Genomic DNA, 21988 nt, shown 5'->3' on the forward strand with positions numbered 1-21988 from the left:
AGTCGGAGGTGAAGGGTGAGGCTGCTTTTCCAGCACTCTGGTGCACCTGCAGACTGCCCGGGCTCCACACCTAAACCAAGAGAATCTTGCAAAGCATAAAACCCTCTCCTAAATGCTGTGCCTCCCTCACAGATCCTGCTGTCCTTCACACGTTGTTGTTCTGGTCAGCCTGGGGCTGCCCTGGCAGAGGGGAGGAGTGTGCCTTGGCTGCTCTCTTTGTAGGAGGTTGGTCACAGGCTCCAAGCACAGACAGGCTTTGTTTGTCAGGCAGCAGGACCCACGCGCAGAAACTTCCAGGGCATGTCTCAGGCTCCCATTACCCACACAGAGTGCAAACACTCCACTTCATCCTGAGGAGTCCTGAGCCCACAACAGTGGATTTGACAGATGATATAACAGAACCTCTCTTTTAAGATCATTTAATTAATAATGAAAGAGCTGGGCAAGAAATACACACACAGAGGCACATGTGAAACTCTCTGTGACAAAGCCAACTAACATCCTTTGTTCTTGTGCAGGATCAGCAGGAGCTGCAGCCGCCAATCAGTCTTGCCAGCTGGGATATTGAAAAAGCAGCAGTCTTCTCCATCAACATCTCGGATCTCAGTAACAAAGATCGCATCCTGGAACTGCTTCCTGCCCTCACAACACTGACAAACCATAACCGATATTTAATTGACTCTGGAAATGAAGATGGTTTCTTTAGAATCAATAAGAAGGACGGGATAAGTTACCTTCATTTCACAAAGAAGAAGCCAGTGCCTGGAAACTATTCATTACAAATCAGTAGTATTCCACTCTATAAAAAGAAGGAACTTAACCAGCTTGAAGCGAAACATGACAAAGACTACCTCAGTGGTGAGCTGGGAGATAACCTGAAAATGAAAATTCAGATATTGCTTCATTAATTCATCCACCAAAGACCAAATAATTAAACCAAAGATAGATAGGTAGGACTGAATATTCCTCCCAATCAGATTCTCCATATCATAGGTACAATCTTACATGAGTACATTTGTATGAAGGAGCACTATTATATTTTTACATAAACAAGGTACAGGATGAATACCCTAGCTCAACACTACCACTTTCTCAGGCTTTTACGTGTAGCTGAGCTACCTTGATATGTTGAATCTTGAAAACTGGGACTTTTATCATTGGAAGTTGGCCACTGATGCTGAAGACACGTCATCATTTCAGCAGAGGTACAAGAATGTGCTTTCAACTGATGGACAGCTCTATTTTTGTAATTCTTAAACTTCGCTTCTCCAACTACAACTTACTAGGTCAGCCATTTATGATATCCATTTGGTGCTAGTAAATTTTCAACCTAGATTTATAAATGCACTGTAATATTTACACAACTTAGAAGCCAAAATTGCCATTATTCAGTCTAAATACTTCAATCAACCAAAGTTAGCTCAGTAGTTTATCTCAGTTATGCCTATAATACATTACATGTAAATTAAGTGTGTGTATACTGTAATCATGCTATTTTTATCAATGAAGCATTTGTAAACTAGATTAATAATACCCTTAATGTGAGGGTTTGTAATGGTGCTTATAAGACCAACTACTTGTTAACTGTATACACAAACCTGATGATAAAGTTTCTGTGACTTGCCAAAATGCACTGAGGTCAGTAGGGACCATTAAACATTCTCAAAAGTCAGATGACAATCAGTGCCATCCTACACCACGACATATTGTAACGTGTCAAGAGTACCCATAGTCATTCATATCAACAAGGGTTCAATGTCATAAATGTCACAATAAAACAGTTTTTTTTTTTAGTTTATTCTGTGGCCTTGTGTTCTTGCTAAAAGTGTGATAAACTGCATTCTTATGCTTCCGGTGTTGCTGGTAGGGTTGGCTGTGTATCTGTCCATGTGTCCAGCTGATTTCTCCTTGAAGGTGCTGCTGCTGTTCATTCTTCATGCAAACGAAGAACAGAAGAAAAGAAATACAGAAACCTTCACAAATCTAAACAGCAGTGAACCTCTGTCAAGTTACTGTATGGCTCCAAAAAGCAAGTTAGAACATTTCCAATGATGTGACCTGAATAATCCTGTCAATAAGTAACTTCAGTAGCCAAAATATGTAAAGTGGATGTTAAATCATTATACAGAAAACACAGTTAAGTGTGTAAAATCTTGTTTGCTAAAATTGCCTTAAGATATTAATTTCTTTTATCCCCACTTCAACAGCTACTGTGAAATAACCAGGACTGATAACAAAGGGATAATCCAATACCAAGAGCCATTACAAGTTGTAGCTGGGTTTTAATATCAAATTAATTATTTGATGATGTGGGTGTTCTTGTGTCTGCAAATGCTGTGGCGTATCTTTAAGCAGCAGCAGAACATTGTGCTGAGGTTTGATGCTATAAAATCTAGAAGAAAAAATGCAGCAAGCCATGTCACTGAAACTGCTGATGGGACAGCACTGTATTTGATAGAGGGAACATATATTGAGCTATAATAGCTTTGGAAGGGAAATGTATTGTAATAATTCACCACAAATTGTATTATTTTCTGTAATTACATTTCAGTTCTCTGTGATTTCTTCTGCATAACAAATATAACTATATAAAAAAGGAGCTTGTGCACAGGGTTATTCTGATACTTCTAATAGACCATGTCTGGATTTTATTTATTAATGTGCCAAAATGTTGAACAGTGTATTTTTTCCACATGTTCCGTAACTATGGAGAGATATAATCAGAACTTTACAGTTGTAAATGGCACTCTTATTTCAGCAGGTTGGGAATGATTTTCAGTGCCAGTGTGCACGATGGTGTGGTTTATAGTTAAGTGTACAATTCAAGTATTTTCTCTCAGCGCTTAAACACTGAGAGGAACTGTGACGAATGATTTCAGAAACACCTGTCAGGACTCTGTCCAGTAGAGTTGGTTTACTTTTAAGCTCTGTATAACACTGTATGATGCCAAAGGTTCTTTGATTGTGTTACAGCAGCCCCAGCATTGCCTGCACAGTTCTGCAAATTGCCTTTGTTACGCTGTAGAAATAAGAAATCTTGACAGCAGCTCTTTTAGTGATGTGAAAATGGAAAACCCAGTCTTGCTGTACCAATCAGCATGTAAAAATCCATTTTCTTGTGCAATTTATTCACCTGTCTCTTTGCAGCAGTGCCATTTAACTGGTATGTTGGTTTTGCCTGTCAGTTTAGTTGCTGTATGTATACGATTATTTGCATTAGTTTGAATTTCTGCAGCTTCCTTAGAGGCTCAGTGAAGCACAAAGGTTGCATAACATTGCGTGAGACCTGCAATTAAAAAGTGGTTTGTAACTTACAGTGTGATTTTGAAATAATCTTCTGTATTTCATTTGATAGTGGGATACCAGAATGACTCTAAGCACTAGACAGACAGAAGTAGAGGTGTTTGTGAATATGCATCTTTTGCAATTACAGGATATATTTCAAATTCAAGGAAATAGCAAAATGTTTAATTATTTGAAATAACTGGCTTCCCTCCACTGCAGTTGTTCATGTGACTCTGCATAGGTGCATGCATGGATAATAAATGTAATTTTTGGTTAACAGAGATGGCTTGTTACTGTACAAACCCAGTCATTCTCTTGTTGTGTGTTGTAACAGTATCTTGTAAACTTGACAGCCGAGGTGTATTTTGGCAGAACAGGACTGTTTCCACAGTCTCCCTTTTAAGCTGACTTTCAAAGGACCCCAAGTGTTTGCTTTCTTATGGCAGGTCCTGAAGGGTCATACTCAGGTTTTCTCTAAGATAAATATTTTACGCTGTGATTCAAGTTCAGCTTTGTGCTTTGGAAGAGCTAAGCAGGTCAAGACTTCTCAGCACAGACAGGCCTGAGCTGTTTGGAGAGCAAGATGCCCTGGCTCTTGTCCAGTAGTTGCCTACACCTTCCTGGGCCCAATTTTGGGCACTGCCAGTCTCTGCCAGCAGCACCACAACAGGTAAGTGCATCACAAGGCACTAAACCCACTGCTCTAGACCGAGGTGGAGGTGCTGGTACTGGCACTGCAAAAGCCTTCTCACTGCTTTTAAAAATTGACATTGGCTGTGAATGAATTTTTAGGATTCTCCCTTTAAACTGATGCTGTACTTGAACCATTAAAGCCTCAGAGGACTCTTGTGGGTCTGAAGGTTTCTGCCAAAATTAGCAAGGTTAACAGCTTATGTTGTGCTGCTACTTTCTGAGTAGGCACCAGTCAGGGAGGAGACAGCTTCTCTTACTTCACTGCTGTGATGAGAAAATCTTGTCTTTTCAGTTCTAGAAGGGAAGCCAGAGTTCAGCAGTGGATGAGGCCAGAGCTGCAGGAGCTGTGTACACCCCTCAGGGCCTCCCAGCTGCCCTGTGCTGCCAGGTAGGACAGGAGCTAACAGGAAACACCAGCTTCAAAAAGCTGGGATGTCTGGACCCAGGATCCTGTCTACTTCACCCTCTCCCCAGAGCAAGTCTTTTAGCTTTTCTGTGTGCAGGAGCAGCCAGAAGCTAAGGCCAAGATGTGATGTACACCTGATTAATCCAGTAATCTGGGTTGGCAATGTCCTACCAGAGTATTTGCCCAGAGTAAGCCCTCATGTTATCACGATCTTGGCAGAATAACACTTGGCTAAAACTCTTGTGTTCAGAAAATCCCAGAGCTCCTAGTTGTTGCCTGTGGCCTGAGTGTTGGATGCCTGTAGAGACCCGTGCGGCCCCTGTGTGAGCTCCTGCGGTTACACGGCTGCGTGGAGGGGCTCTGTGTGCAAACTGTGCATGGGTGTCACAGGGGGTCCAGGTCCAGGGTGTCACATTGACCTGCAGGATCATGCTGGTTCTGGATGCTGTGGAATCTTAAGACAGGGCAGGAAGAAAGCTGTAATTTGGGGCAAAATACACCATCGTTTACACTAATGAGAACCTAAATCACTGCAGAGGTTGCAGTAGTAGCAAGAGGGAAAGAAATGGGGAGGAGGCAGAGTGCTGCAGTCATTCAATGGCCCAAAACCCCCCAGTGCATGTGGCTTCGGTCACATGCACTGGTCCTGCACCAGCCCTGGTGCCTTGTGCTTCTCCTGAGTTGTCATTTACAGATCTCCACATGGGTACTGCAGCACCCAGCAGCCATCCCTGCAGAGGGACAGGAGCAGGCAGAGGTGCTGCTGGTGTCAGGCAAGTGCAGGTGGTCGGCAATAGGGTTCTGTGGTGTGGCCCCACTCAGTGTTGTGCTTCACCAAGGCCACTGGTGCTCCTGGAGAGACTCTGAGGGCCACGCCCGCTCCCTCTGGAGTGGGCTGTGTGCTCTGGTTTGCCTGAAGATGAGACCCTCTTTCTGTGCAGCAAAAGCTTTGAAGTTGTTGATGACTTCAGCTCTGAGAAATTCCAACAATCCTCTTCTGCTGTCCTTAAAACTTGCCAAATATTTCACACCCTCATAGCAAATGCTTTTGAGGAACATCACACCCAAGCCAATTTCTCGGTTATGAGCTTCCCATTGTGTGCAGGAGAGGAACCTTGAGGCCAAGAGGTCACCAAAGTGTTTGTTTTTGTATTTCAGGCTCTCCTTTCTGTTTTTAACTGTGAAGCACAGCAATGGCAGGAAGCAGCCATGGAGGCCTGGGCTGTGGGACCAGTGGGAGCGTGTGGGCACAGCCGGGCTGCAGCCCCATGGTGGTGCCGGCCAGTCCAACGTGTTATTGCTGCTCGTGAGTGTGCACTGAGTCCTCAACCTGCTTAGACACACCCATAGAAATGTATGTGTTCTTTCTGAAGAGTCTAGACAGATAACTGTATCTCGGTACTTCCAGTCTAAACTCACACTGTGATAAACCTTTAAGTACCCAGGAAGGGCTTTTTCCCCTCTCTTGGGCTGGGCCCTTCCCTTGCACGTGGTGGCAGTGTAGGCCCAGCCCTTTCCCTGGCTTGGCTCTCACATCTGCAGGTTTGTTTGTTTATGAGCTTCTCTATGACTCCCAGGGCTGCAGGATGTGAGTGCTTCGCTACACCCTTGTGAGGTCGGGATGAGTTTGTCATCCTTGTTTTACAGGACAGAAACTGAGAACCAGATGTTTTGGGTTGGGAGAGCCCACAGGCAATGGCCATTCTGCCAGGAGCAATCCTAAAGTACTGAGGTGTCCCTGGAGAGGAGGACAAGGAGCCACAGGGGCTCATCAGCCATGACAGCCTCAGCAGGCAAAAAGCCATGGGAATGGCCCCCGTGCACCAAAATGTGTCCCAGATGGAGCCTCTTGGAGCCCTGGCCGCTCCCCACGCTCCTCTGAAAGTCAGGAGCATGTCCCTGTGCCCCAGCACCCAGCCCCTGAAGTGGCTCTCCCCACAGGTACCCCCACCCAGGATGCTGCCACTGCAGATGCAGCAGCACCATTTAAAAAAAAATAAAATAGAGTGTCAGTGCCTGATGGTTTTGTACTAGAAAAGAAAGGTTTTGGGTAAGTATCCAGGTCAGCAGGCTGCATGGAGATAATCAAAAGTGACACTGCTGATGAGCAGGACCTGGGCTCTGCCAGCTTGCCTGGCTCCTCTCTCAGATTGCTGGATGAACCTGCCCAGAAAACAGGGCACTGCCACTTAGTTTTCTTTGGAGGTTGATTCTTTATCCCTGTCATTCCTGTGTGAGGTGCTTCAGAGTGATTCTTGGTTTTTTTTGGTCTGTGACAACCTAGGAGCAGCCCATCTGGGCCTGTGTGTGACTGTAGCTGCAGTGCAGTACCTGATGGAGCCCGTGAGCTCAGACAGGTAGGAAAACTGTCTGGACTTCTTCACTTTGCAGAGTTGTGTGTGTGCTTGCAGCTCTGTATAAATGTGTTGTTATTGTAATCATAATAAATACTAGAGCCGTGAGAAATGTCTATAACCAAACCCAAACCAGGTGAAACTCCCCTGGTTTTGGGTTTCATTACAAACTCAAGATCCAGGCCAGGTTTGTGGAGGTTCATGAACCTCTCTCTGAAGCTGGGCTCGGTTTCAAGCAATCATGGGCCAAGTTTCAGGCAAATTGAGGCCAACTTTTGAGTAAATTTGGAACAAATTTTAGGTGAATAACAGATGATTTATGATTTTAGGTTGAAACCATACAAACCATGGACTCTTTGCTTCATTTTAACCTGTAACCAGGAAATCTTGGCACTTTGGCTGAGTTTCATTTTGATTTTGCATTTTAACCATAAAACTAAAACAATCAGAGCAAAGAGGTGAGTCCCAAGACAAACTGTGCAGAAACTGGTTCCCAGTGTGGGAGTCCAAAGCCCTGCACCACACTGAGCACATGCCTGTTTTGCTGCATCAGCACTGGGATCTGTTCCCCCCACTGCAGTTGACGCCATGCATGGCCAGCCAGCATCTGACATGGTTTGTGCTGCTCCACTAAATCCTCCAAATAATTAAACCTTCCCCAGACTCTTAATTTGAAGTTGCATGTGCAATTTCCATGCCTGGAGTGCACTGACTTTAGGTTTGGCTTATGCAACAAAGATCCAGCCCATACTGTGTGTTTGCAGTTTGAGGAGTAAATTCAGCTAACAAGGGAATTAATGAGTAAATTCAGGGAACAGGACCAATGGTCCTCATGCCCATATTGCATTTAAAAATGGCTCACATCCAAGCACACAGTAGAGAAATGGACTTCCTACCTGAATTGCTGAGATTCAGAGCGATGTGGTGCCAGTTCTCCCAGTCGAGAGGTGCCCAAGAGGATTACAGGTCTCAGTTTTCAGTGCTGCCAGCTCTGCCATAGCACAGATACCTTAAGGATAGAAAAGAGCTGAAAACACTTCTCATGCAGATTTCTTTAGATTCATTTAGGCACTTTAAAGAGATCTCCAGATATAAAGTTGTCTTTTAAAATAAAAAATTATATATCGTCATTAGACCCCTTTATCACCTGATTCTTTTTGCATCAAACATAAACTGTAGATGGAAAATACTTGAGCAGGAGCTGGATTCAAGAAACAGGAAAATTATGAACAGCTGAGCTGGGAATGTAAGTGCTTTGAGGAACATGTGATAGGAGAGATGGGCAGGGAGGAGGAAGGTGCCAGCGCAGAGCAGACAAGGAATATGAAAGGAACTGCACTGTCAGTCTGTATCCACATCACTGCAAAGCTGAAACAACAGGGAATTGGAAGAGAGGAGATTTTTGGTGTGAAGCAACAGCCATGTGCCTTTGTGGTAGCCACTGCACAAGGCTGCCAGCTCTAATGCACAGCCTGTGCCCTGGGCTGACACTCCTGAGCCAACCAGCACTTTGGGAAGGACTGTAAAGCAGTACACAGGGCTTTGGGTGGTAAGAGGTTACCAAATGAACCAAAGAGAAAAAAATCCAAGGCCCATTATGCCCAGATCATTATAAGACTTCAGCAAGTATTGCAGGTAGATTAATAAGGCCTTAAAGACAGCTCCTCATTTACTGAATTAAAAAAAAAAGGTAAGAATTCAACAGATTTCCTGTTTCACATGTTTAAATTGTACTTGCCAAAGGCATAAATCCCCTTCACTAAAACCTTTTTGCTATCATTTTTTTGCCTCCAATTTTCAAATCTGCTCTGTCCCAGTACTTTTTCAAGATCTCAGGGTCCTCCCAGGACTGGGGAGAAGCCACAAAAAAGAATGTAAAGTTCAGAGATCCCTCGTCTGTTAGTAGAGCTCTTACTTCACAGCACCACAGAGGTGAGATGCTGTGTTAGGTTAGACCAGCATCAGTTTGGTGAGTACAGCTGTGGTGTGATACAGCATGAGGCCAGATCTGGAGAACCCTAAGGTGAGTCTCAGGCCATGAGAGCTGCTGTGTGGTGTGGAATCATTTTGGTGAGGGATGGGGGGAGGTCCTGAGGAGACCTGGTCTTTATTTTTAAATCATGTATCATGTCTGTGTTTCATGGGTTAAGACCAAAAGCAGCACCCAGCAATGAAAGGAGGAAAAAAAAAAAGGCTGAAAAAATCCACTACACGTGTTCAGAGCAAAGGTAAGGAACCAGGAAGCAGAACTCTTTCAAAAGTTCACTCTTCAACGAAGCCAGCTCTGTGCGAATCTGCCCATTATGTACTTGCCCTGTAATATGATTATGTCATTTAGGAGACTGAGTTTATTAAAGATCATGTTGTTGCCCATACACAGGCTATGCGCTCCTATATCCCAAAATATGCTGGGAACAAAAGTGTTTTCTGCAGCACAGGAAAAATCATGAGAGGAAATTGTGGGTCCCAGCGTGACCACCAGGCCCAGGTTGAAGGCCAAGTCTGGCAGGAGTTGCACAACCCTCTGGTGAAAAAGACCAACTATTTGTGTTGGGCTCATTTGTGAGCTGTGTTCCCCACAGCCCAGCCTGGGATTTATTTAAAAACCAGAGTATTGGTAAAGGATTTATGCAGGGAGACCTTCCCACCAGCCCCCTAAGCATTAAATATCTCATGTCCTCCATGATCTCTAACCAGGAGCAATCCTGCAAGAGAAGCAGCTTTGTCTTTGAGCACCAGCAAAAAAGTGAAAGAAATGCTGTTTTTGTTGTCAGCTGAACCCCTATCCCTGCAAAACCTGCAAGTAACCCAACCTCATTTGCTGCCAGTCTCAGCAGTGCCACCAGCTTGTCCCAGCCAGGCAGTAGCACACTCTTCAAATCTTCTGCAACAATCAAGTCCTGAAGCAATAAATCTGGTTTCTGTGCCACGTCTGAGCTGCTGTGACCTGTGCTGGGGCTGCCTCTTTACAGCACACGCTGGTTCAGCACAGTCACATGTCCATGGTACCTGTCTGCTACTTGAGCAGCGGGAGCAAAGCACCAGGAGGTTGTTGTACAGCTGCTCCAGAGACAGCTCCCATGCAGAGGGATCAGCCACGGGCCTGCAGCCAGGCAGATCCTTAATGCAGAAATGGCATTTTCAAGGCAGCAGTAGAGCAAAGGCAAGTGAAGTACCTCCAAGTGCCAGAAAGAAAAGGCATGGAATTATGTCCTATGTGAGAATGGATCCTGATACTAGCTGTTGTACCTTTTCCTTTTCTTGAAAATGAGAACAAAAGTCAAATCCAAGAGTTATTTTGTGTCCTGGTAGTCTAGATTTGTCCAGATCTGCCCTTGTTGGGCAGATACCTTTAGCAGAAGGTAGATTTATCTGGTGGAGAGTCACTCTGCAGATGTTTCACTGCTCTAAAAATATGTCAGCAAACTGATCTCTTGTGACCCAGGGTCCTGCTCAGAATAGCTGGATTATGTTTATAAAGTCAAATAAAAAAGATGATGGTTGATCAGAGTAATATAAACTATGGCATGGAAAATGAATTTTGAATGAAATGCACAGATAAATCATTTATCCTCACCAATACTCTCTCTATGTTTCTTATCCCAGTAATTGAGACCATGTGTTGTGCTGCAAACAATAACTATGGGAAATTACTCACAATTCTTCCTTCATAAACTTGTGAAATGAAAGTGATGGGAAGTATGATCATCTTATTTTTTTTTTTATGTTAACAGCTCTAAATTATTAGGGTGGGAAGAAAATGTCAATAGAACATAGAAGTGCTTTGTATAGTGTTCACATTTGCTCATACTTTCAAATCCACTGTGGCTTATTAGTTCATGGGAAAAATGACAAAAAGGAATAAAACCCAGAAAATGAATCCAGTATCAACATCTTGCCTCTATAGTAACAGAAATTGTAACTTGTGGGTAAAAAGTGACAATATTAGGAAATGTTTGTTAGGCAATTATGGTAATTAACCCCCTTCTTTCCCTGGTAAGTCCAGCTTCTCATCAGCCTGACACATTCCTACAGATTAAAGAGTGCCCATTGCTCTGTGCTGCTCCCTGTATTAGGAGCCTGGAGCTGGTGAGGCCCTTAACCTCTGTTTCTAGAGTTTATTGCTCAGCTGTAAAAATTCTCCCAGGGCTGAAACTTGACAGAAAAATGCCTCCGCCTGGGAGGAGTTTCTGTTCTGAGTTTGGTTTGAATTAGTTCAGCCCTTTTCCACTTGCAGTAGACAATGGAGCAGGATTCCCTCTCTCCTCTTTTTTCTTTTTAAATAAAGTGACCATCCTGCCAGGGCAGTACACATGGCAGGCAGCACTGACACCACAGCTCTCTCTGCAGCTGTAGCACAGGTTCAGTGCTGGCTGCTACAGCAGTGTCCTGGCCCTGTAACAAGGCAGACTTCTGCCCTTTGCCTGTGCAGATGCTGGCTCAGATGGTGGCTTGAGCCATCTTTGTGCTGAGGCTGCTGAGGAGCAGCTTGGCCACGGCTCAAGCCAGAAAAGTCCACCCTTGCTGCTATTGCTCGAGGGACCAGCCCACTGCAATGCAGAACCACCTGGGCTGCACCTGCATGGGACTTCTGGCTTTTTCCAGAGCTGGGTGGCATGAATGGTTATCCTTCTGTGGTGGAGGCACAGGTCAGCCCCACTCGCACCCAGGCTCACAGTGGATTGGGTGGGAGGTTTCCCAGATGAAGGGCTTGGCACAGGGAAGTTGCTCTCTGCAGACCTTGGCCTGAGCCAGGGGATTCATTTCTAGAAGCAAGAGTGCCAGATCTATTACACTGCTGCATGGGCTGCCTGCAGGGCTGGTAAATCTATTATAACAGTCAACACTTTATGAATGAAGTCCGGCCCCACCAAAGTCAATGGCAGAACTCCATTGATTTCACTGGAACAAGATTTTACCCTGAATCCTTAAAGTGCCCCTGGGATCTCTCCCGTGCTCAGCACAGCCATCCAGAGCTCCAGCACAGGAAAGGAAAACAAAGAGCAGAGAAGGGCCCTGGTGCTCCCTCAGCTGAGCCTGTGTCCTGCTCAGACAGATGTGCTGTGAAGATGACTTTGGCAATAGAGACAGGCCTGGGTGTGGGATAGGTGCTGTGCAGCTGAAATGGCTGATGGAGATACTTTGGCACAGAAGTGGAACTTCATCGGTCAGTGGAGTTTTGCTCTGAGCTCCCAGAGGCCCAGAGCATAAGTAACAAACAAAAATTTTTATGGATGGAGAGATGTCCCATCCGCCCAGGAGTGCCTTGACCCTGTGCCAGTAACCCAGCCTCCAGTCACTTCTCTGTGTTCATTCAATTGACTGAGCAGCCACTTGTTATCATCCAGAACTGCTTATAAAATTAAATGTTATAAGGGCATCTCACAATGCTTGCCAATGATTATTTCAATAATGATGCTATGCTTGCCACTCCACAGATCTGATCTGTCACTTGAGAACTCAAATGACCCATAAATAAACATGTTTTATCCAGCTATAAATTTGGGCAGGTTCATTAGGTGAAGCTGGCACCGTGTCATATTCTGTCCAACCCTTTTACAACCATTTAATTGCCTCCTGCTCATACGTTTTCCCATCACCCCAGGATATATGACTTCTAGTGACAATATTTTGCCACCTACCTGAATAAATTAAAAAGTAAAATGAGCTAAGGAAGTTAATTGCCATTATATAACAGCTATTTCACTGGTTTCTTCTTGTTTTGCGTACTCTCCCATACCTTACCATTCATTAAGCTGACTGAAAGGTTTTCTCCATTTTTGGATTCAAGCAACATTTTTTTCTTTAGCAGCTACTTTAGAGTTGCCCTCCCACTGGTCACGGGTGAGCCCATCTCTAAACTGTGCTGTGGGATTTCTGATATATAGAGCTCTTTCAACGCTGATATTGGGGTGGGAGTTCAAATCTGAAATAAGAGCAGTCTGGCACCCTAAAGGCAAGGCTTGTATGTCTAGGCAGAGCCAAGGGTCAGGCAGGTCTAGTCCCCAAAGGGACAGGCCATTGGTAGCAGCTCCCACCCCTTTGCTGCAGACTAATACAGGTGAAGCTCACGCTGCTTGCTTTTATTTGGGTGGCAGCTAATCCAGCCTCTCCTGAAAGGCACACATGAGCTCAGCAGCTGTTAGACATTTAGCTCGTGCTTTAGTTTGGCTGATGCTGACCAGTGGCTTTGGGTTTTGCACTTTTGCTAGAAGGCATTTAAGTACATACACAGAGAAAGCAACAGTGAGTATTAAAGTTAGCTCATGGCTTACAGTCACTGGGGAACAAAGTTCCACTGAACAGCACATGACACAATTTCAATCAACGCTGTATGAGGGGCTCCTGTCCACTCCTCCCTTTCCTGATAGGAGCTAATTAAGACATTGTTTCTTACTTTCTTTTTTTCCCGAAGTGCTGTAAATGCTTCTTTAAAAAGAAAAAAAAGAGTCATTCAACCACCTGGTGATGTGATACCCAGAGGTTTTTACTTAGAGCTAAATACATATCAGGTCAGACTCCGAAAATCAATCCATTACTTTTATTTCCCCTTTTGCTCCTTGGAATGAACAGACTTTCTTTCTGTTTTTTACAGTTATTTCAGAGATTGCTGATGCTACAGGCATCAGAATTGTTGCTCTGGGGAATGAAATGGGGCCCAAAAATATGCCACATAGCCTAGCAGGTGGACTTCTTCACACTTTTCCACAGCACCAGGTCCCTTCAGGTCAGAAGAAGCAGATGGCATAAAGCCAAGTTTCTTTTCAGGAAGGATGGAAACATAAACTGATCTATCAGCTTTCTGTACTGCATGTTCTAGGATAAGCACCAAACAAACAGCATTTGCTTTTTTTCTTTTACAGAGCTGGCAGGAAGATACCCTGAGTCTACAATCTACACTGGGACCTGATTTAACTTTTTAGTCTCACCTGATCTTCAAGGTATTAAGACACAGAACACATATCTAAGGATACACATGGGTGGGAAAAGGTGAGCTGTGCATGGCACTGGGAGCTTGAGGAGCTCAAATAATGAAGTGGTTTATTTTCAGCAACTGTATGAAATATATTTTGATGGTAACTCAGAAGTCTAGAGATACTTGCAAAGTATGAGACAGTGAAGGGTTAAATAAAAAGAAACATATTCTATGAAGTCCATAATAAGTCCATGCAACCCTCATGGTCCTATTGTCTGCCTGATTTGGGAAGCTTAATATGTCTATTTGCTCACCTCAAGCAACAAAAATCACTCTGTCCCACAGAGTGGCAGCCCAGTGGTGTTAAGCAATTACCTCTTCCAAAATTAATTTATATTTTTTACAGATGCCATTAAGATGAGTTTAAGTTGCAGACTGAATAAAGTCGTTCTAGGTGGAAAGATACATGTTTTCATATGATAAAATAAAGTAGTGAATACAACAGCTGGAGAAAAAACACTGCTAGGACTACATTCTTCACTGATTACTATGCAAATGCAATACTAAGAAAGATTTCTGGCATTGCAATATCCAGAGAAGGATGATGTACTGTACAATAACTGTCTACCTTAGATCTTGCAGTTTAACATTTAGAAGACTCAGACAGCAGATTACTACAGAGTGGATGAGCAGCTCTGGGAGAGTGTAGGCAGATTTTCGATGAACTCTCCCTGCTAGTTTCCAGTCAGTGAATTCAGACTGACTTTTATTTGGCAATCATTTGCAGGTCACCACCAGATATTCATCCTAGTGAATACACCATTGCCCAGAGGAGCTGTGGATGGAGCCCTAAGCAACCTGGTCTAGTGGAAGTTGTCCTTGCCTATGGCAGGGGGTTTGAACTTGATAATCTTTAAGGTTCTTTCTAATCCAAACCATTCTCTGATTCTATGACACTGGCAATTAAAGGTAATTAGCAGGAGACTGGCTGGTGTAAACAGCTGCAGCCAATAATTACAGCCTGTGCTCATTTTACCACTTTCTGAGTGTTTGCAGCATTGCTGAGCTGGTCCAGTGAAGAAAACATCAGCGTGTTCAGGATTTTGAGCTACTGAAGATGTAAGTCCTGTTTTCTTCTAATCTAACCTATTGTTATAGCTGGAGCAAAGTCCCTCTTTGCAGGTTATGAACCAGTTTGGTTGCTAAAAGACCGTGGGAAGTAAGCAATGAGTCATGCAAAGCTGAAGTTCAAAGAGCAACTCAAAAGACCCTTCTATCTTAGGAAAAGCCTAATCTGATTTTCTAAGACTGAAATGATTTTGTAGGAAAAGCTTCATTTCATCAGTGAAGCACATGGGAGGAAAGGAATTGCTCTTGATTGCTGTTGCCGTTTGGCTTGTGGGCTGAAAACAGCAAGGGAGAGGGAATGATATCCAATTAAGAATGATATTCCTCAGTCACAGTAAGGCAAGCAATGCTCTGCAGTGCTGAGTCCCAGTGGCTCTCATGTCCTTGGCCTGTTCTCCTACAGCTGGGGAAGCACCCGCAGTACAAACAGCACTGACAGAATTCAGAGGGCCCTGTCTAAGATCTATCACTGCAAGTTAAAGTTGTAGACTCCCTTTTATTTTTGTATTGTGCATGGCTGGCAGATGGGGATTTCTTGCTTGTTTGTGTGTTGATAAAGTGTTTGTGAACCTAAAGGACAAATCACCCTCCCCTGTAAATTAAGCACTCGCCCTAAAACCTCCTGATCCTTGATGACTATTACATTAGTCAATTTGTGGCTGGCCCAGTAACCTGATAGCAGCAAATTATGGAGCAATGTGGGAACTCTGGTTTTTGGAACACGCTGATGTTCCCAAGCTCAGGCCCAGCACTGCTAAGGGTGTGTCATCTGTGTGAGGCATTTAGTGGAAAGAGGGAGCTGCAAAGCCACAGTCCCTAGTGCTTTCTGGAGGACAAAATATAGCAGCAATATTACATTAAGGTAAGAATGGGAACAAACAGAACTACTTCCCCACCAAGAATTTTTCTCTGTAGTGAGGGACTGATTAGTTAAACAGGCTTTCAAGTGACACTATGTTCAATTACCTGTTATACTAATGACTGTTTTAGGTTTAGACATGGTAAGTCTGAGAGTGGATTTGTGCTGACCAAATGTCACGTCTGTACCTTCAACCCCATACTTGAGGGTTTTACAGAAAGAGGTATAGGCCACTAAAAAAGATTATTGTATTTTTATGGGATAATGACCGAAAGAAACTAAATCCTGACCTGTGGCAGAGGCAAGTCAGTCCTGGTGTCCACTTACACTTGTGCTGGATTTAGTCTACTGCTGGACTAAGGGTAACTTTCCTAAGCCACACAGCAGGGTCCTTTGTCTGTGTAGGTCCCCCTGAATTCCAGGAGCTATAATAGTGTTGACGTGTTTTTATTTTACACAATAGCAAAAGTGATGGCTTTCATTTTATGCTTATTGATGTAAGTAAACACATGCACTTTGTAAGAAGTGCTTGAATTATTATACGGCTGTGTCCAAGGCTACCATATCAAACACGCCTTTCAGAGCCAGGATTCTTGTCCAAGAACCCACCCAAAACTTTACTGTATGAGGTATGAAGCAATAATGGAACCCACTGATTCACCATTTCATGAAACCAGGAGTGCCCAGTATTGCCCAACAGAAGGTTACATAGGGCCCTAATGAAGTGTTTCTCTTGCATAAAAGGGAACAGATGTGGCCAATCTCATGAGAAACAGAGCTGTGACCTGCTGTGAGTTCCCAGTGGGCAAAGTTTCCTTTAGATCTGAGAAGTTGCTCCAGCTGAGTCAGAATATTCCTCTGGTACCACTATTCCTCCACAGATTAGATTTCTAGATTCACATCTGTGTTGCTGTAGGCTACATTCTACCATATTTCATTTAGTTAATGTATTGGCAAGATAGATTTTGCAAACTGTTGGAAACCTGACTGTTAGCTGAGGAGCTCTGCTCTATGGACCAACAGAGGCTGCTCAAAACTGGTTCTGTCCTAGGGGCTTCTGGTGTATCTCACACAGAGAACCAAGCCTTGTCCCTGTGACCAAGTGTGGGGTGACAAGAGAGACTGTGAATCTTCCTGCTGTTCTCTGAGGTAGAACTGGAATTGTGTTTGCCCCTGAAGTAACTCCAGTGGCAACAGGGTGAAGTAGAAAGTACAGTCTTTGGACTGACGAATAAATGTGACCAAGTGGCTTTTGTGATATTGTACCAACTTTAACAAGAGGATGTGCTACAGTGAAGAGGAAGTAGGCTTGTGGTAGCCACACAGTAGGTATAGAGTAGAGAAATAGCGACATGTTTGTTGCTGAGTGAGGATTTCTAGATTGATTTCTGCATCTCCTAATGAACTTTGGACCAGGCCAGACATGGGAGTTTATAAATCCAAACAATATCTTGGGCAAACAGTTCAATTAGTGGTTATGCACTATTTTTTTTCTGCATTGAAGCAGAATGCTGACATCCATTGCAGTTACTGTATATTGATGCAAGTGTTGCAGGGAATCCTGGTGTTCATGGCCAGAATAAACCTAACTAGCGTGACAGGGCATGTTCCCACTGGCATTCTTGTTTCCTCTCACCCCATACTAGAGTCATTTGCTCAGTGGTATTAGTTATTCTGAGTTCCAAACCAGATCTTTATTAAAGCTTCCAGGAAAGCAAGAGCACTGTGGATGTCCACAGGGCTTCAGTATCAAAGCCGCAGAACAAAATTATAGATGGAAAAGACCCATCAGGTCATCTACTCAACCCACCAGCCAATGCAGGGCTGTTCTCTGTGGGGTGCTTTTTCCTTTCTTTGTCTGCATCAAGCCAGAAGGGTTTCTACAGCTTCCCTGGGGAGACTATGACATAGCTGACTAGTTCTTGCCCTTAGGAATAACTTTGAGCCTGTGAAATATCAGTAGCATTCTATGTTTCATTCTGATGGACAAAAGGGACTCTGTGAGAAGGTCCCTCAGTCTTATGGCTATATTGTATCTCAGATGTAATTCTATATTAATGACTTCTTGTATACAGATCATATGAGGCCAATGTTGTGCCCCACCCCACAGCTGTCTCTTCCAGTAATTACTCCTTATTCAGATTTTTGTCATCTCTCAGTAGTAAGCAGTGCACAAACCCTGATCAATTGCATTTCACTTGGCAAACATTCAGAATTTGCCCTGACTAGTGTTTGAAGTGTTCTGTCTGACTCTCACTCCTTTTAATTGTGCCAAAGTTCTTTGGCAATTTGTGATCTCGTGTCCCAGAAACACACAAAAAACCATAATTCTAACATATTTTCCTTAGGTGAATTAAAAACACTCAACAGATGTTTACTAAAAACAACTGCATTTATAGATAGAGGACTCTTGACAGTTCTTGGTTTAATTCTTCCAAATGTTTTCATTCAAATCCCTTGGGCATCTACTGTTGATCAAGCATAACTTTCTGGCATCTTGATCTCTTGCAAGGCAATGCTTCTAGCCAAATATATAAATGTTATTTTTGACCTTGAGTATTGGGCATTAACAAACATGAATCCAATAAAATACTTCCATAGCTATTAAAATATGCAGTCCTCTGACTTTTCTTGAAGATCTATGTGCATAGGAACTGTTCAAGTTGAGTATGGAGATGGTTTTAAAGCAATGCCAGTACCCTCAGTATTCTGATGAGGGCTGTATCAGTTTCACAGTTTTCAGCTGCTGAAAATTATATTTAGCATGCAGGATAACTTTAAAAATATTAGTTATAGAGCTATGGAAGGCCATGATTAATACCATTTGATGATTGTTTGAGTTGTGCTTCACATAATGAGCAAGGATTCAGAAGAAGCCTTTGTCTGACTGCCACTTTGGCTATGGGAAGAGGGGGGAAATCTGAATACCCAACATGTCTTTGTTAGGAGTTGGATGTCATTCTCTTTTGTTTAGCACTTGCACAGTTCCCTATGTAATGCAGGAATATAATAAAGCTTTGCCAGCAACACCACCAGACTTTGGGAACATGCACAGACCAGTGAGACCATGTAAAATACTTCTATCAGTAGAAGAGGCAACTTAATAGACCTGTGATGGAGTTGCACCGAAAAGGTTTTCCCTGGACGATTGGCATATGCTTTATAATGCTAAGCCAGGAGTTTTGCTGTTAATGTTATTTTGATTCTAATGCCTAACTGGTAAGCACTTTTCTTTTGCACCAGTTAAATACAGCTTAAATTATTTCTCTACTGTTCACTAGAAGTGAGCAAATTTCACGTGAATTTTTCAAGCTCCTATTTAATCACCCTACCCATTTCCTGCTAGCTGATGGCACACCTGGAGATGAAAGTTTGGCGATCCAGAAGGTAGAGATCAATGAGCAAAGGCACAAGGAGGAAAGGTTCTATCCAGGGAGATCCTAAGGGGGTAAAAGATACAAGGTAAGCCTTAGTTTTCTGCACATCTACTCTATTCACACAGTCACAGTATTTGTAATAAACTCCCATATAATTTCTAACATGGGTTAGTATCCACAATGTAGTATCATGATGAACAAACCTGCCACAGGCAGACAGTCCTGATTTTGATGTGACATTGTTTTTGTTGATCTATGGTTCTAGAGGCACTCAGTGTTCTCCAGCAGCTCAAATATACTGGAGACTGGAAGAGTGACCCATTTTCTGGGCAGATGTTGTTAGCACGCAGCAACACGTGTTGTTGTGCACCAGCTCAACAGTGGGATAAAGTTAAGTCTTCCAGACAACCATGGCTGTGACTTTGCATGAGTTTCTGTAGCCTGAGTGCCAGCTTAAACAGATCCTATCCCTCTCCTCATCCAGCTGTTCTGTTATTTTGGCAGCTACTCAAAATGTCTTGGAATAATTGCAAATGAGTAATAATTTTTCATTTAGCTTGTACGCAGCCCTGGCATCAGTGATCATTTGCATGCTGTAATATACACATAGCCATGCCTTGGACTTATGTTCTGTACATCTGAATAGCAAACTTCAGGAGTAGGGGGACAGAGGTGGAGTCCAATTTGTTGTTATTGTTACTAATGTAGTTCTCATGGTTTTAAAATCAACTTTGTTAGCAGAAAATGATGTAAAAATAAATAGGCGTGTTCTGTTGGCAAGTAGGTGGCCAGTAGACAGAACTGAAAACTGAAAAATCAAAAATCCTGTTGTAGGAACCAAACTACCTGGAAGTGCCTGAGCTATGCTTTTCTGCTCAGTCCAGGCTGTCCCATAAATGCTAAGCATCTCAAAGGTCATCCAAATAAAAAGTAAATGCAAACAGAGGCTACTTTCTCCCACACAGCAGATCTCCAGCCTGCTCAAGATACAATGGTGAAAGCTTGCCTGTTTTGACTATTAGTCAGACTTAGCTGGCATTTGGGAAAGCGATGAACAGCAGTCTGGAGGCTCTTTGCAGGTGACCTGGGGTGGGACACGACATCTGTCATGCTTCCAGAAATATGAGGCCCTCTTTAAAGCCACTCTTAAAGCCTTTTTTGGCTAGAAACTGATAACAAGATGTACAGTGAGGAATGATTTTCTGACAAAAATACCAGTACTGTGCTGCCTCCCCGGAGCAGCAGTTTGGCTTTTCATCTGGTAGCAGTCTTCCAGGCAGTGAGGTTTATCCAGTTTTTCCTGGAAAACTTTTAGAAGCTTAATTGATATGATTAATATTAAAACCCAACCAACCAGTCAAAAAAACCCCTCACCAAAATAATGAAGTGGGAGTGCTGAGTCTGTTCTTATTCAGCCACCTCCTCTTCACATCTGGGGAGGGCAATGAGATCTCTGTTGCTGGATGCATGATTTCCTGTCATTGCCACAGCTCCTTTTTCAATTTTCTCACATTACTGATGCCTTAATGCAAGTTGAGAAGAAAGGTAAGAACAGGAATGAAATATCCTACTTTATCCCCTAACAAAACACCACCTCCTTCTCTTTGACTGCTCCAGCCTGTATATGTTGCTAAGATACAGCCATAGATAGGATGAACAATAAATTCCTGCAGAATTTAAATGGCCTGAATTACCTGTAATGCTGACAGCTTGGCTCCCTGCCAGCAAAAGCTGTGACATGGAAGTGTAGGAAAGCAAGACTGGTGTTTTGTGTTTGCTGCTGTGAAAACCTGACAAGTGGGGATTCCTTGATCTGTCCTGCACCCTATGGAAGGGTCCCTGTAATCTGGCAGTGACCAGAGTGTAAGCTGGGCAGGCAGGGAGGTTGTAGTCAGGACTGAGGTGTGTTAGCAAGGCAGCATTGGATACTATACTCTGCCATGCTTCCTAGACATGGCACAGTTAGTTTAGCTGCAAAGGAAAGACATTTCCTTCCAACTAGGACACACAGTTATTTTGTCTTGGACACTTGGAGACAACCTTTCAGACTAGGAATCCATAAACCACAAAAGACTCATGTTAAAAGAATCTGGCCAAAGATGCTACATTCATGACTGTTTGTTTTTCCTTTTTCCTCCTACAAAACGAAAGCAAACTAATTCCTTTGCTATAAACAATAGTAGATAAAAGATAACTTTTTTCAGCTCAAGACTACAAGAAATATTAATTGATACAAACCTCGTATTTGTTTCAAAATTTACCATACAAATGTTCTCTACAAAGCCAAAGATTAATATAAAATTTTTGTGACATAATGAAAAAACCCATCAAAGTCTAAGGGGAAGCAAGCAAGTAGGCATATACAGCTCACATATGGTTGTTTAAACATATTTTACATATTCAAATACAGTAGTTACTTTCTGGATGACGGCTCTCAATATAAAATTAATCTGTCAGTTTTTCAGACTTGGCAGGGTAAAAGGCTTTCTTGCTGTGTTCTGAGTAGGGGAAAAGCATCACTTCAGTGGTAAAGAGCTAAATAACCACAGTTAATGGAGGGAAAGTGTAGGAAAATAATTACGTAAATTCACTTCAGACCTGATCCTGCAACCTTTAACCATGCAGTGACATTCTCTGCCCAGCAGCAGCCCCAAATTTACACTTTTCAGAATCACATCCTTACTGAGGCAGAGATTGCCAAATAGCTGTTAGTGAGGGAAGCGCCACGTGTGCCAATCCTAGAAACCAGGAAGGCAGTACACTCTGCCCTATATTTTCAGGCTTTTTGGTACCTTACATAACTAGGTGCAAAATACTTATTTTTATTTCTGGTTCTTTTCTTTGGAAGTGCAGTCATGTGCAATCAGGTGGAATAAGTGTGCTGATAATTTTCCTTCAGAAATTGTAATGGTTAGCGATGTGGACACTTTTCTTTTTAGGCAGAAACCATGAGGCACTGAAGCAAGCATT

At 43.1% G+C, this 21988-nt stretch overlaps 1 protein-coding gene and 1 long non-coding RNA gene across 2 annotated transcripts in view; one reads left to right on the forward strand and one right to left on the reverse strand.

Annotated features, from left to right (window-relative positions):
• The window catches only part of FBN1 (fibrillin 1), a 146399-nt gene extending 144606 nt beyond the window's left edge, over positions 1-1793 (forward strand). Inside the window, 1 exon segment of the mRNA XM_032699840.1 lies at positions 519-1793. Coding sequence (XP_032555731.1) covers positions 519-908 — 390 coding nt within the window. The 3' untranslated portion in view covers positions 909-1793.
• On the reverse strand, positions 1791-20580 carry LOC116792677. Its single transcript, XR_004359227.1, has 4 exons — positions 20393-20580; positions 19000-19081; positions 7635-7747; positions 1791-1932 (listed from the first exon to the last, which is right to left on the reverse strand). It is a non-coding gene; the product is annotated as an uncharacterized LOC116792677 (long non-coding RNA).
• Between the last annotated feature and the right edge of the window lie 1408 nt (positions 20581-21988).

The sequence above is a fragment of the Chiroxiphia lanceolata genome, chromosome 12 (assembly GCF_009829145.1).
Source record: "Chiroxiphia lanceolata isolate bChiLan1 chromosome 12, bChiLan1.pri, whole genome shotgun sequence".
Taxonomy (NCBI): Eukaryota; Metazoa; Chordata; class Aves; order Passeriformes; family Pipridae; genus Chiroxiphia; species Chiroxiphia lanceolata.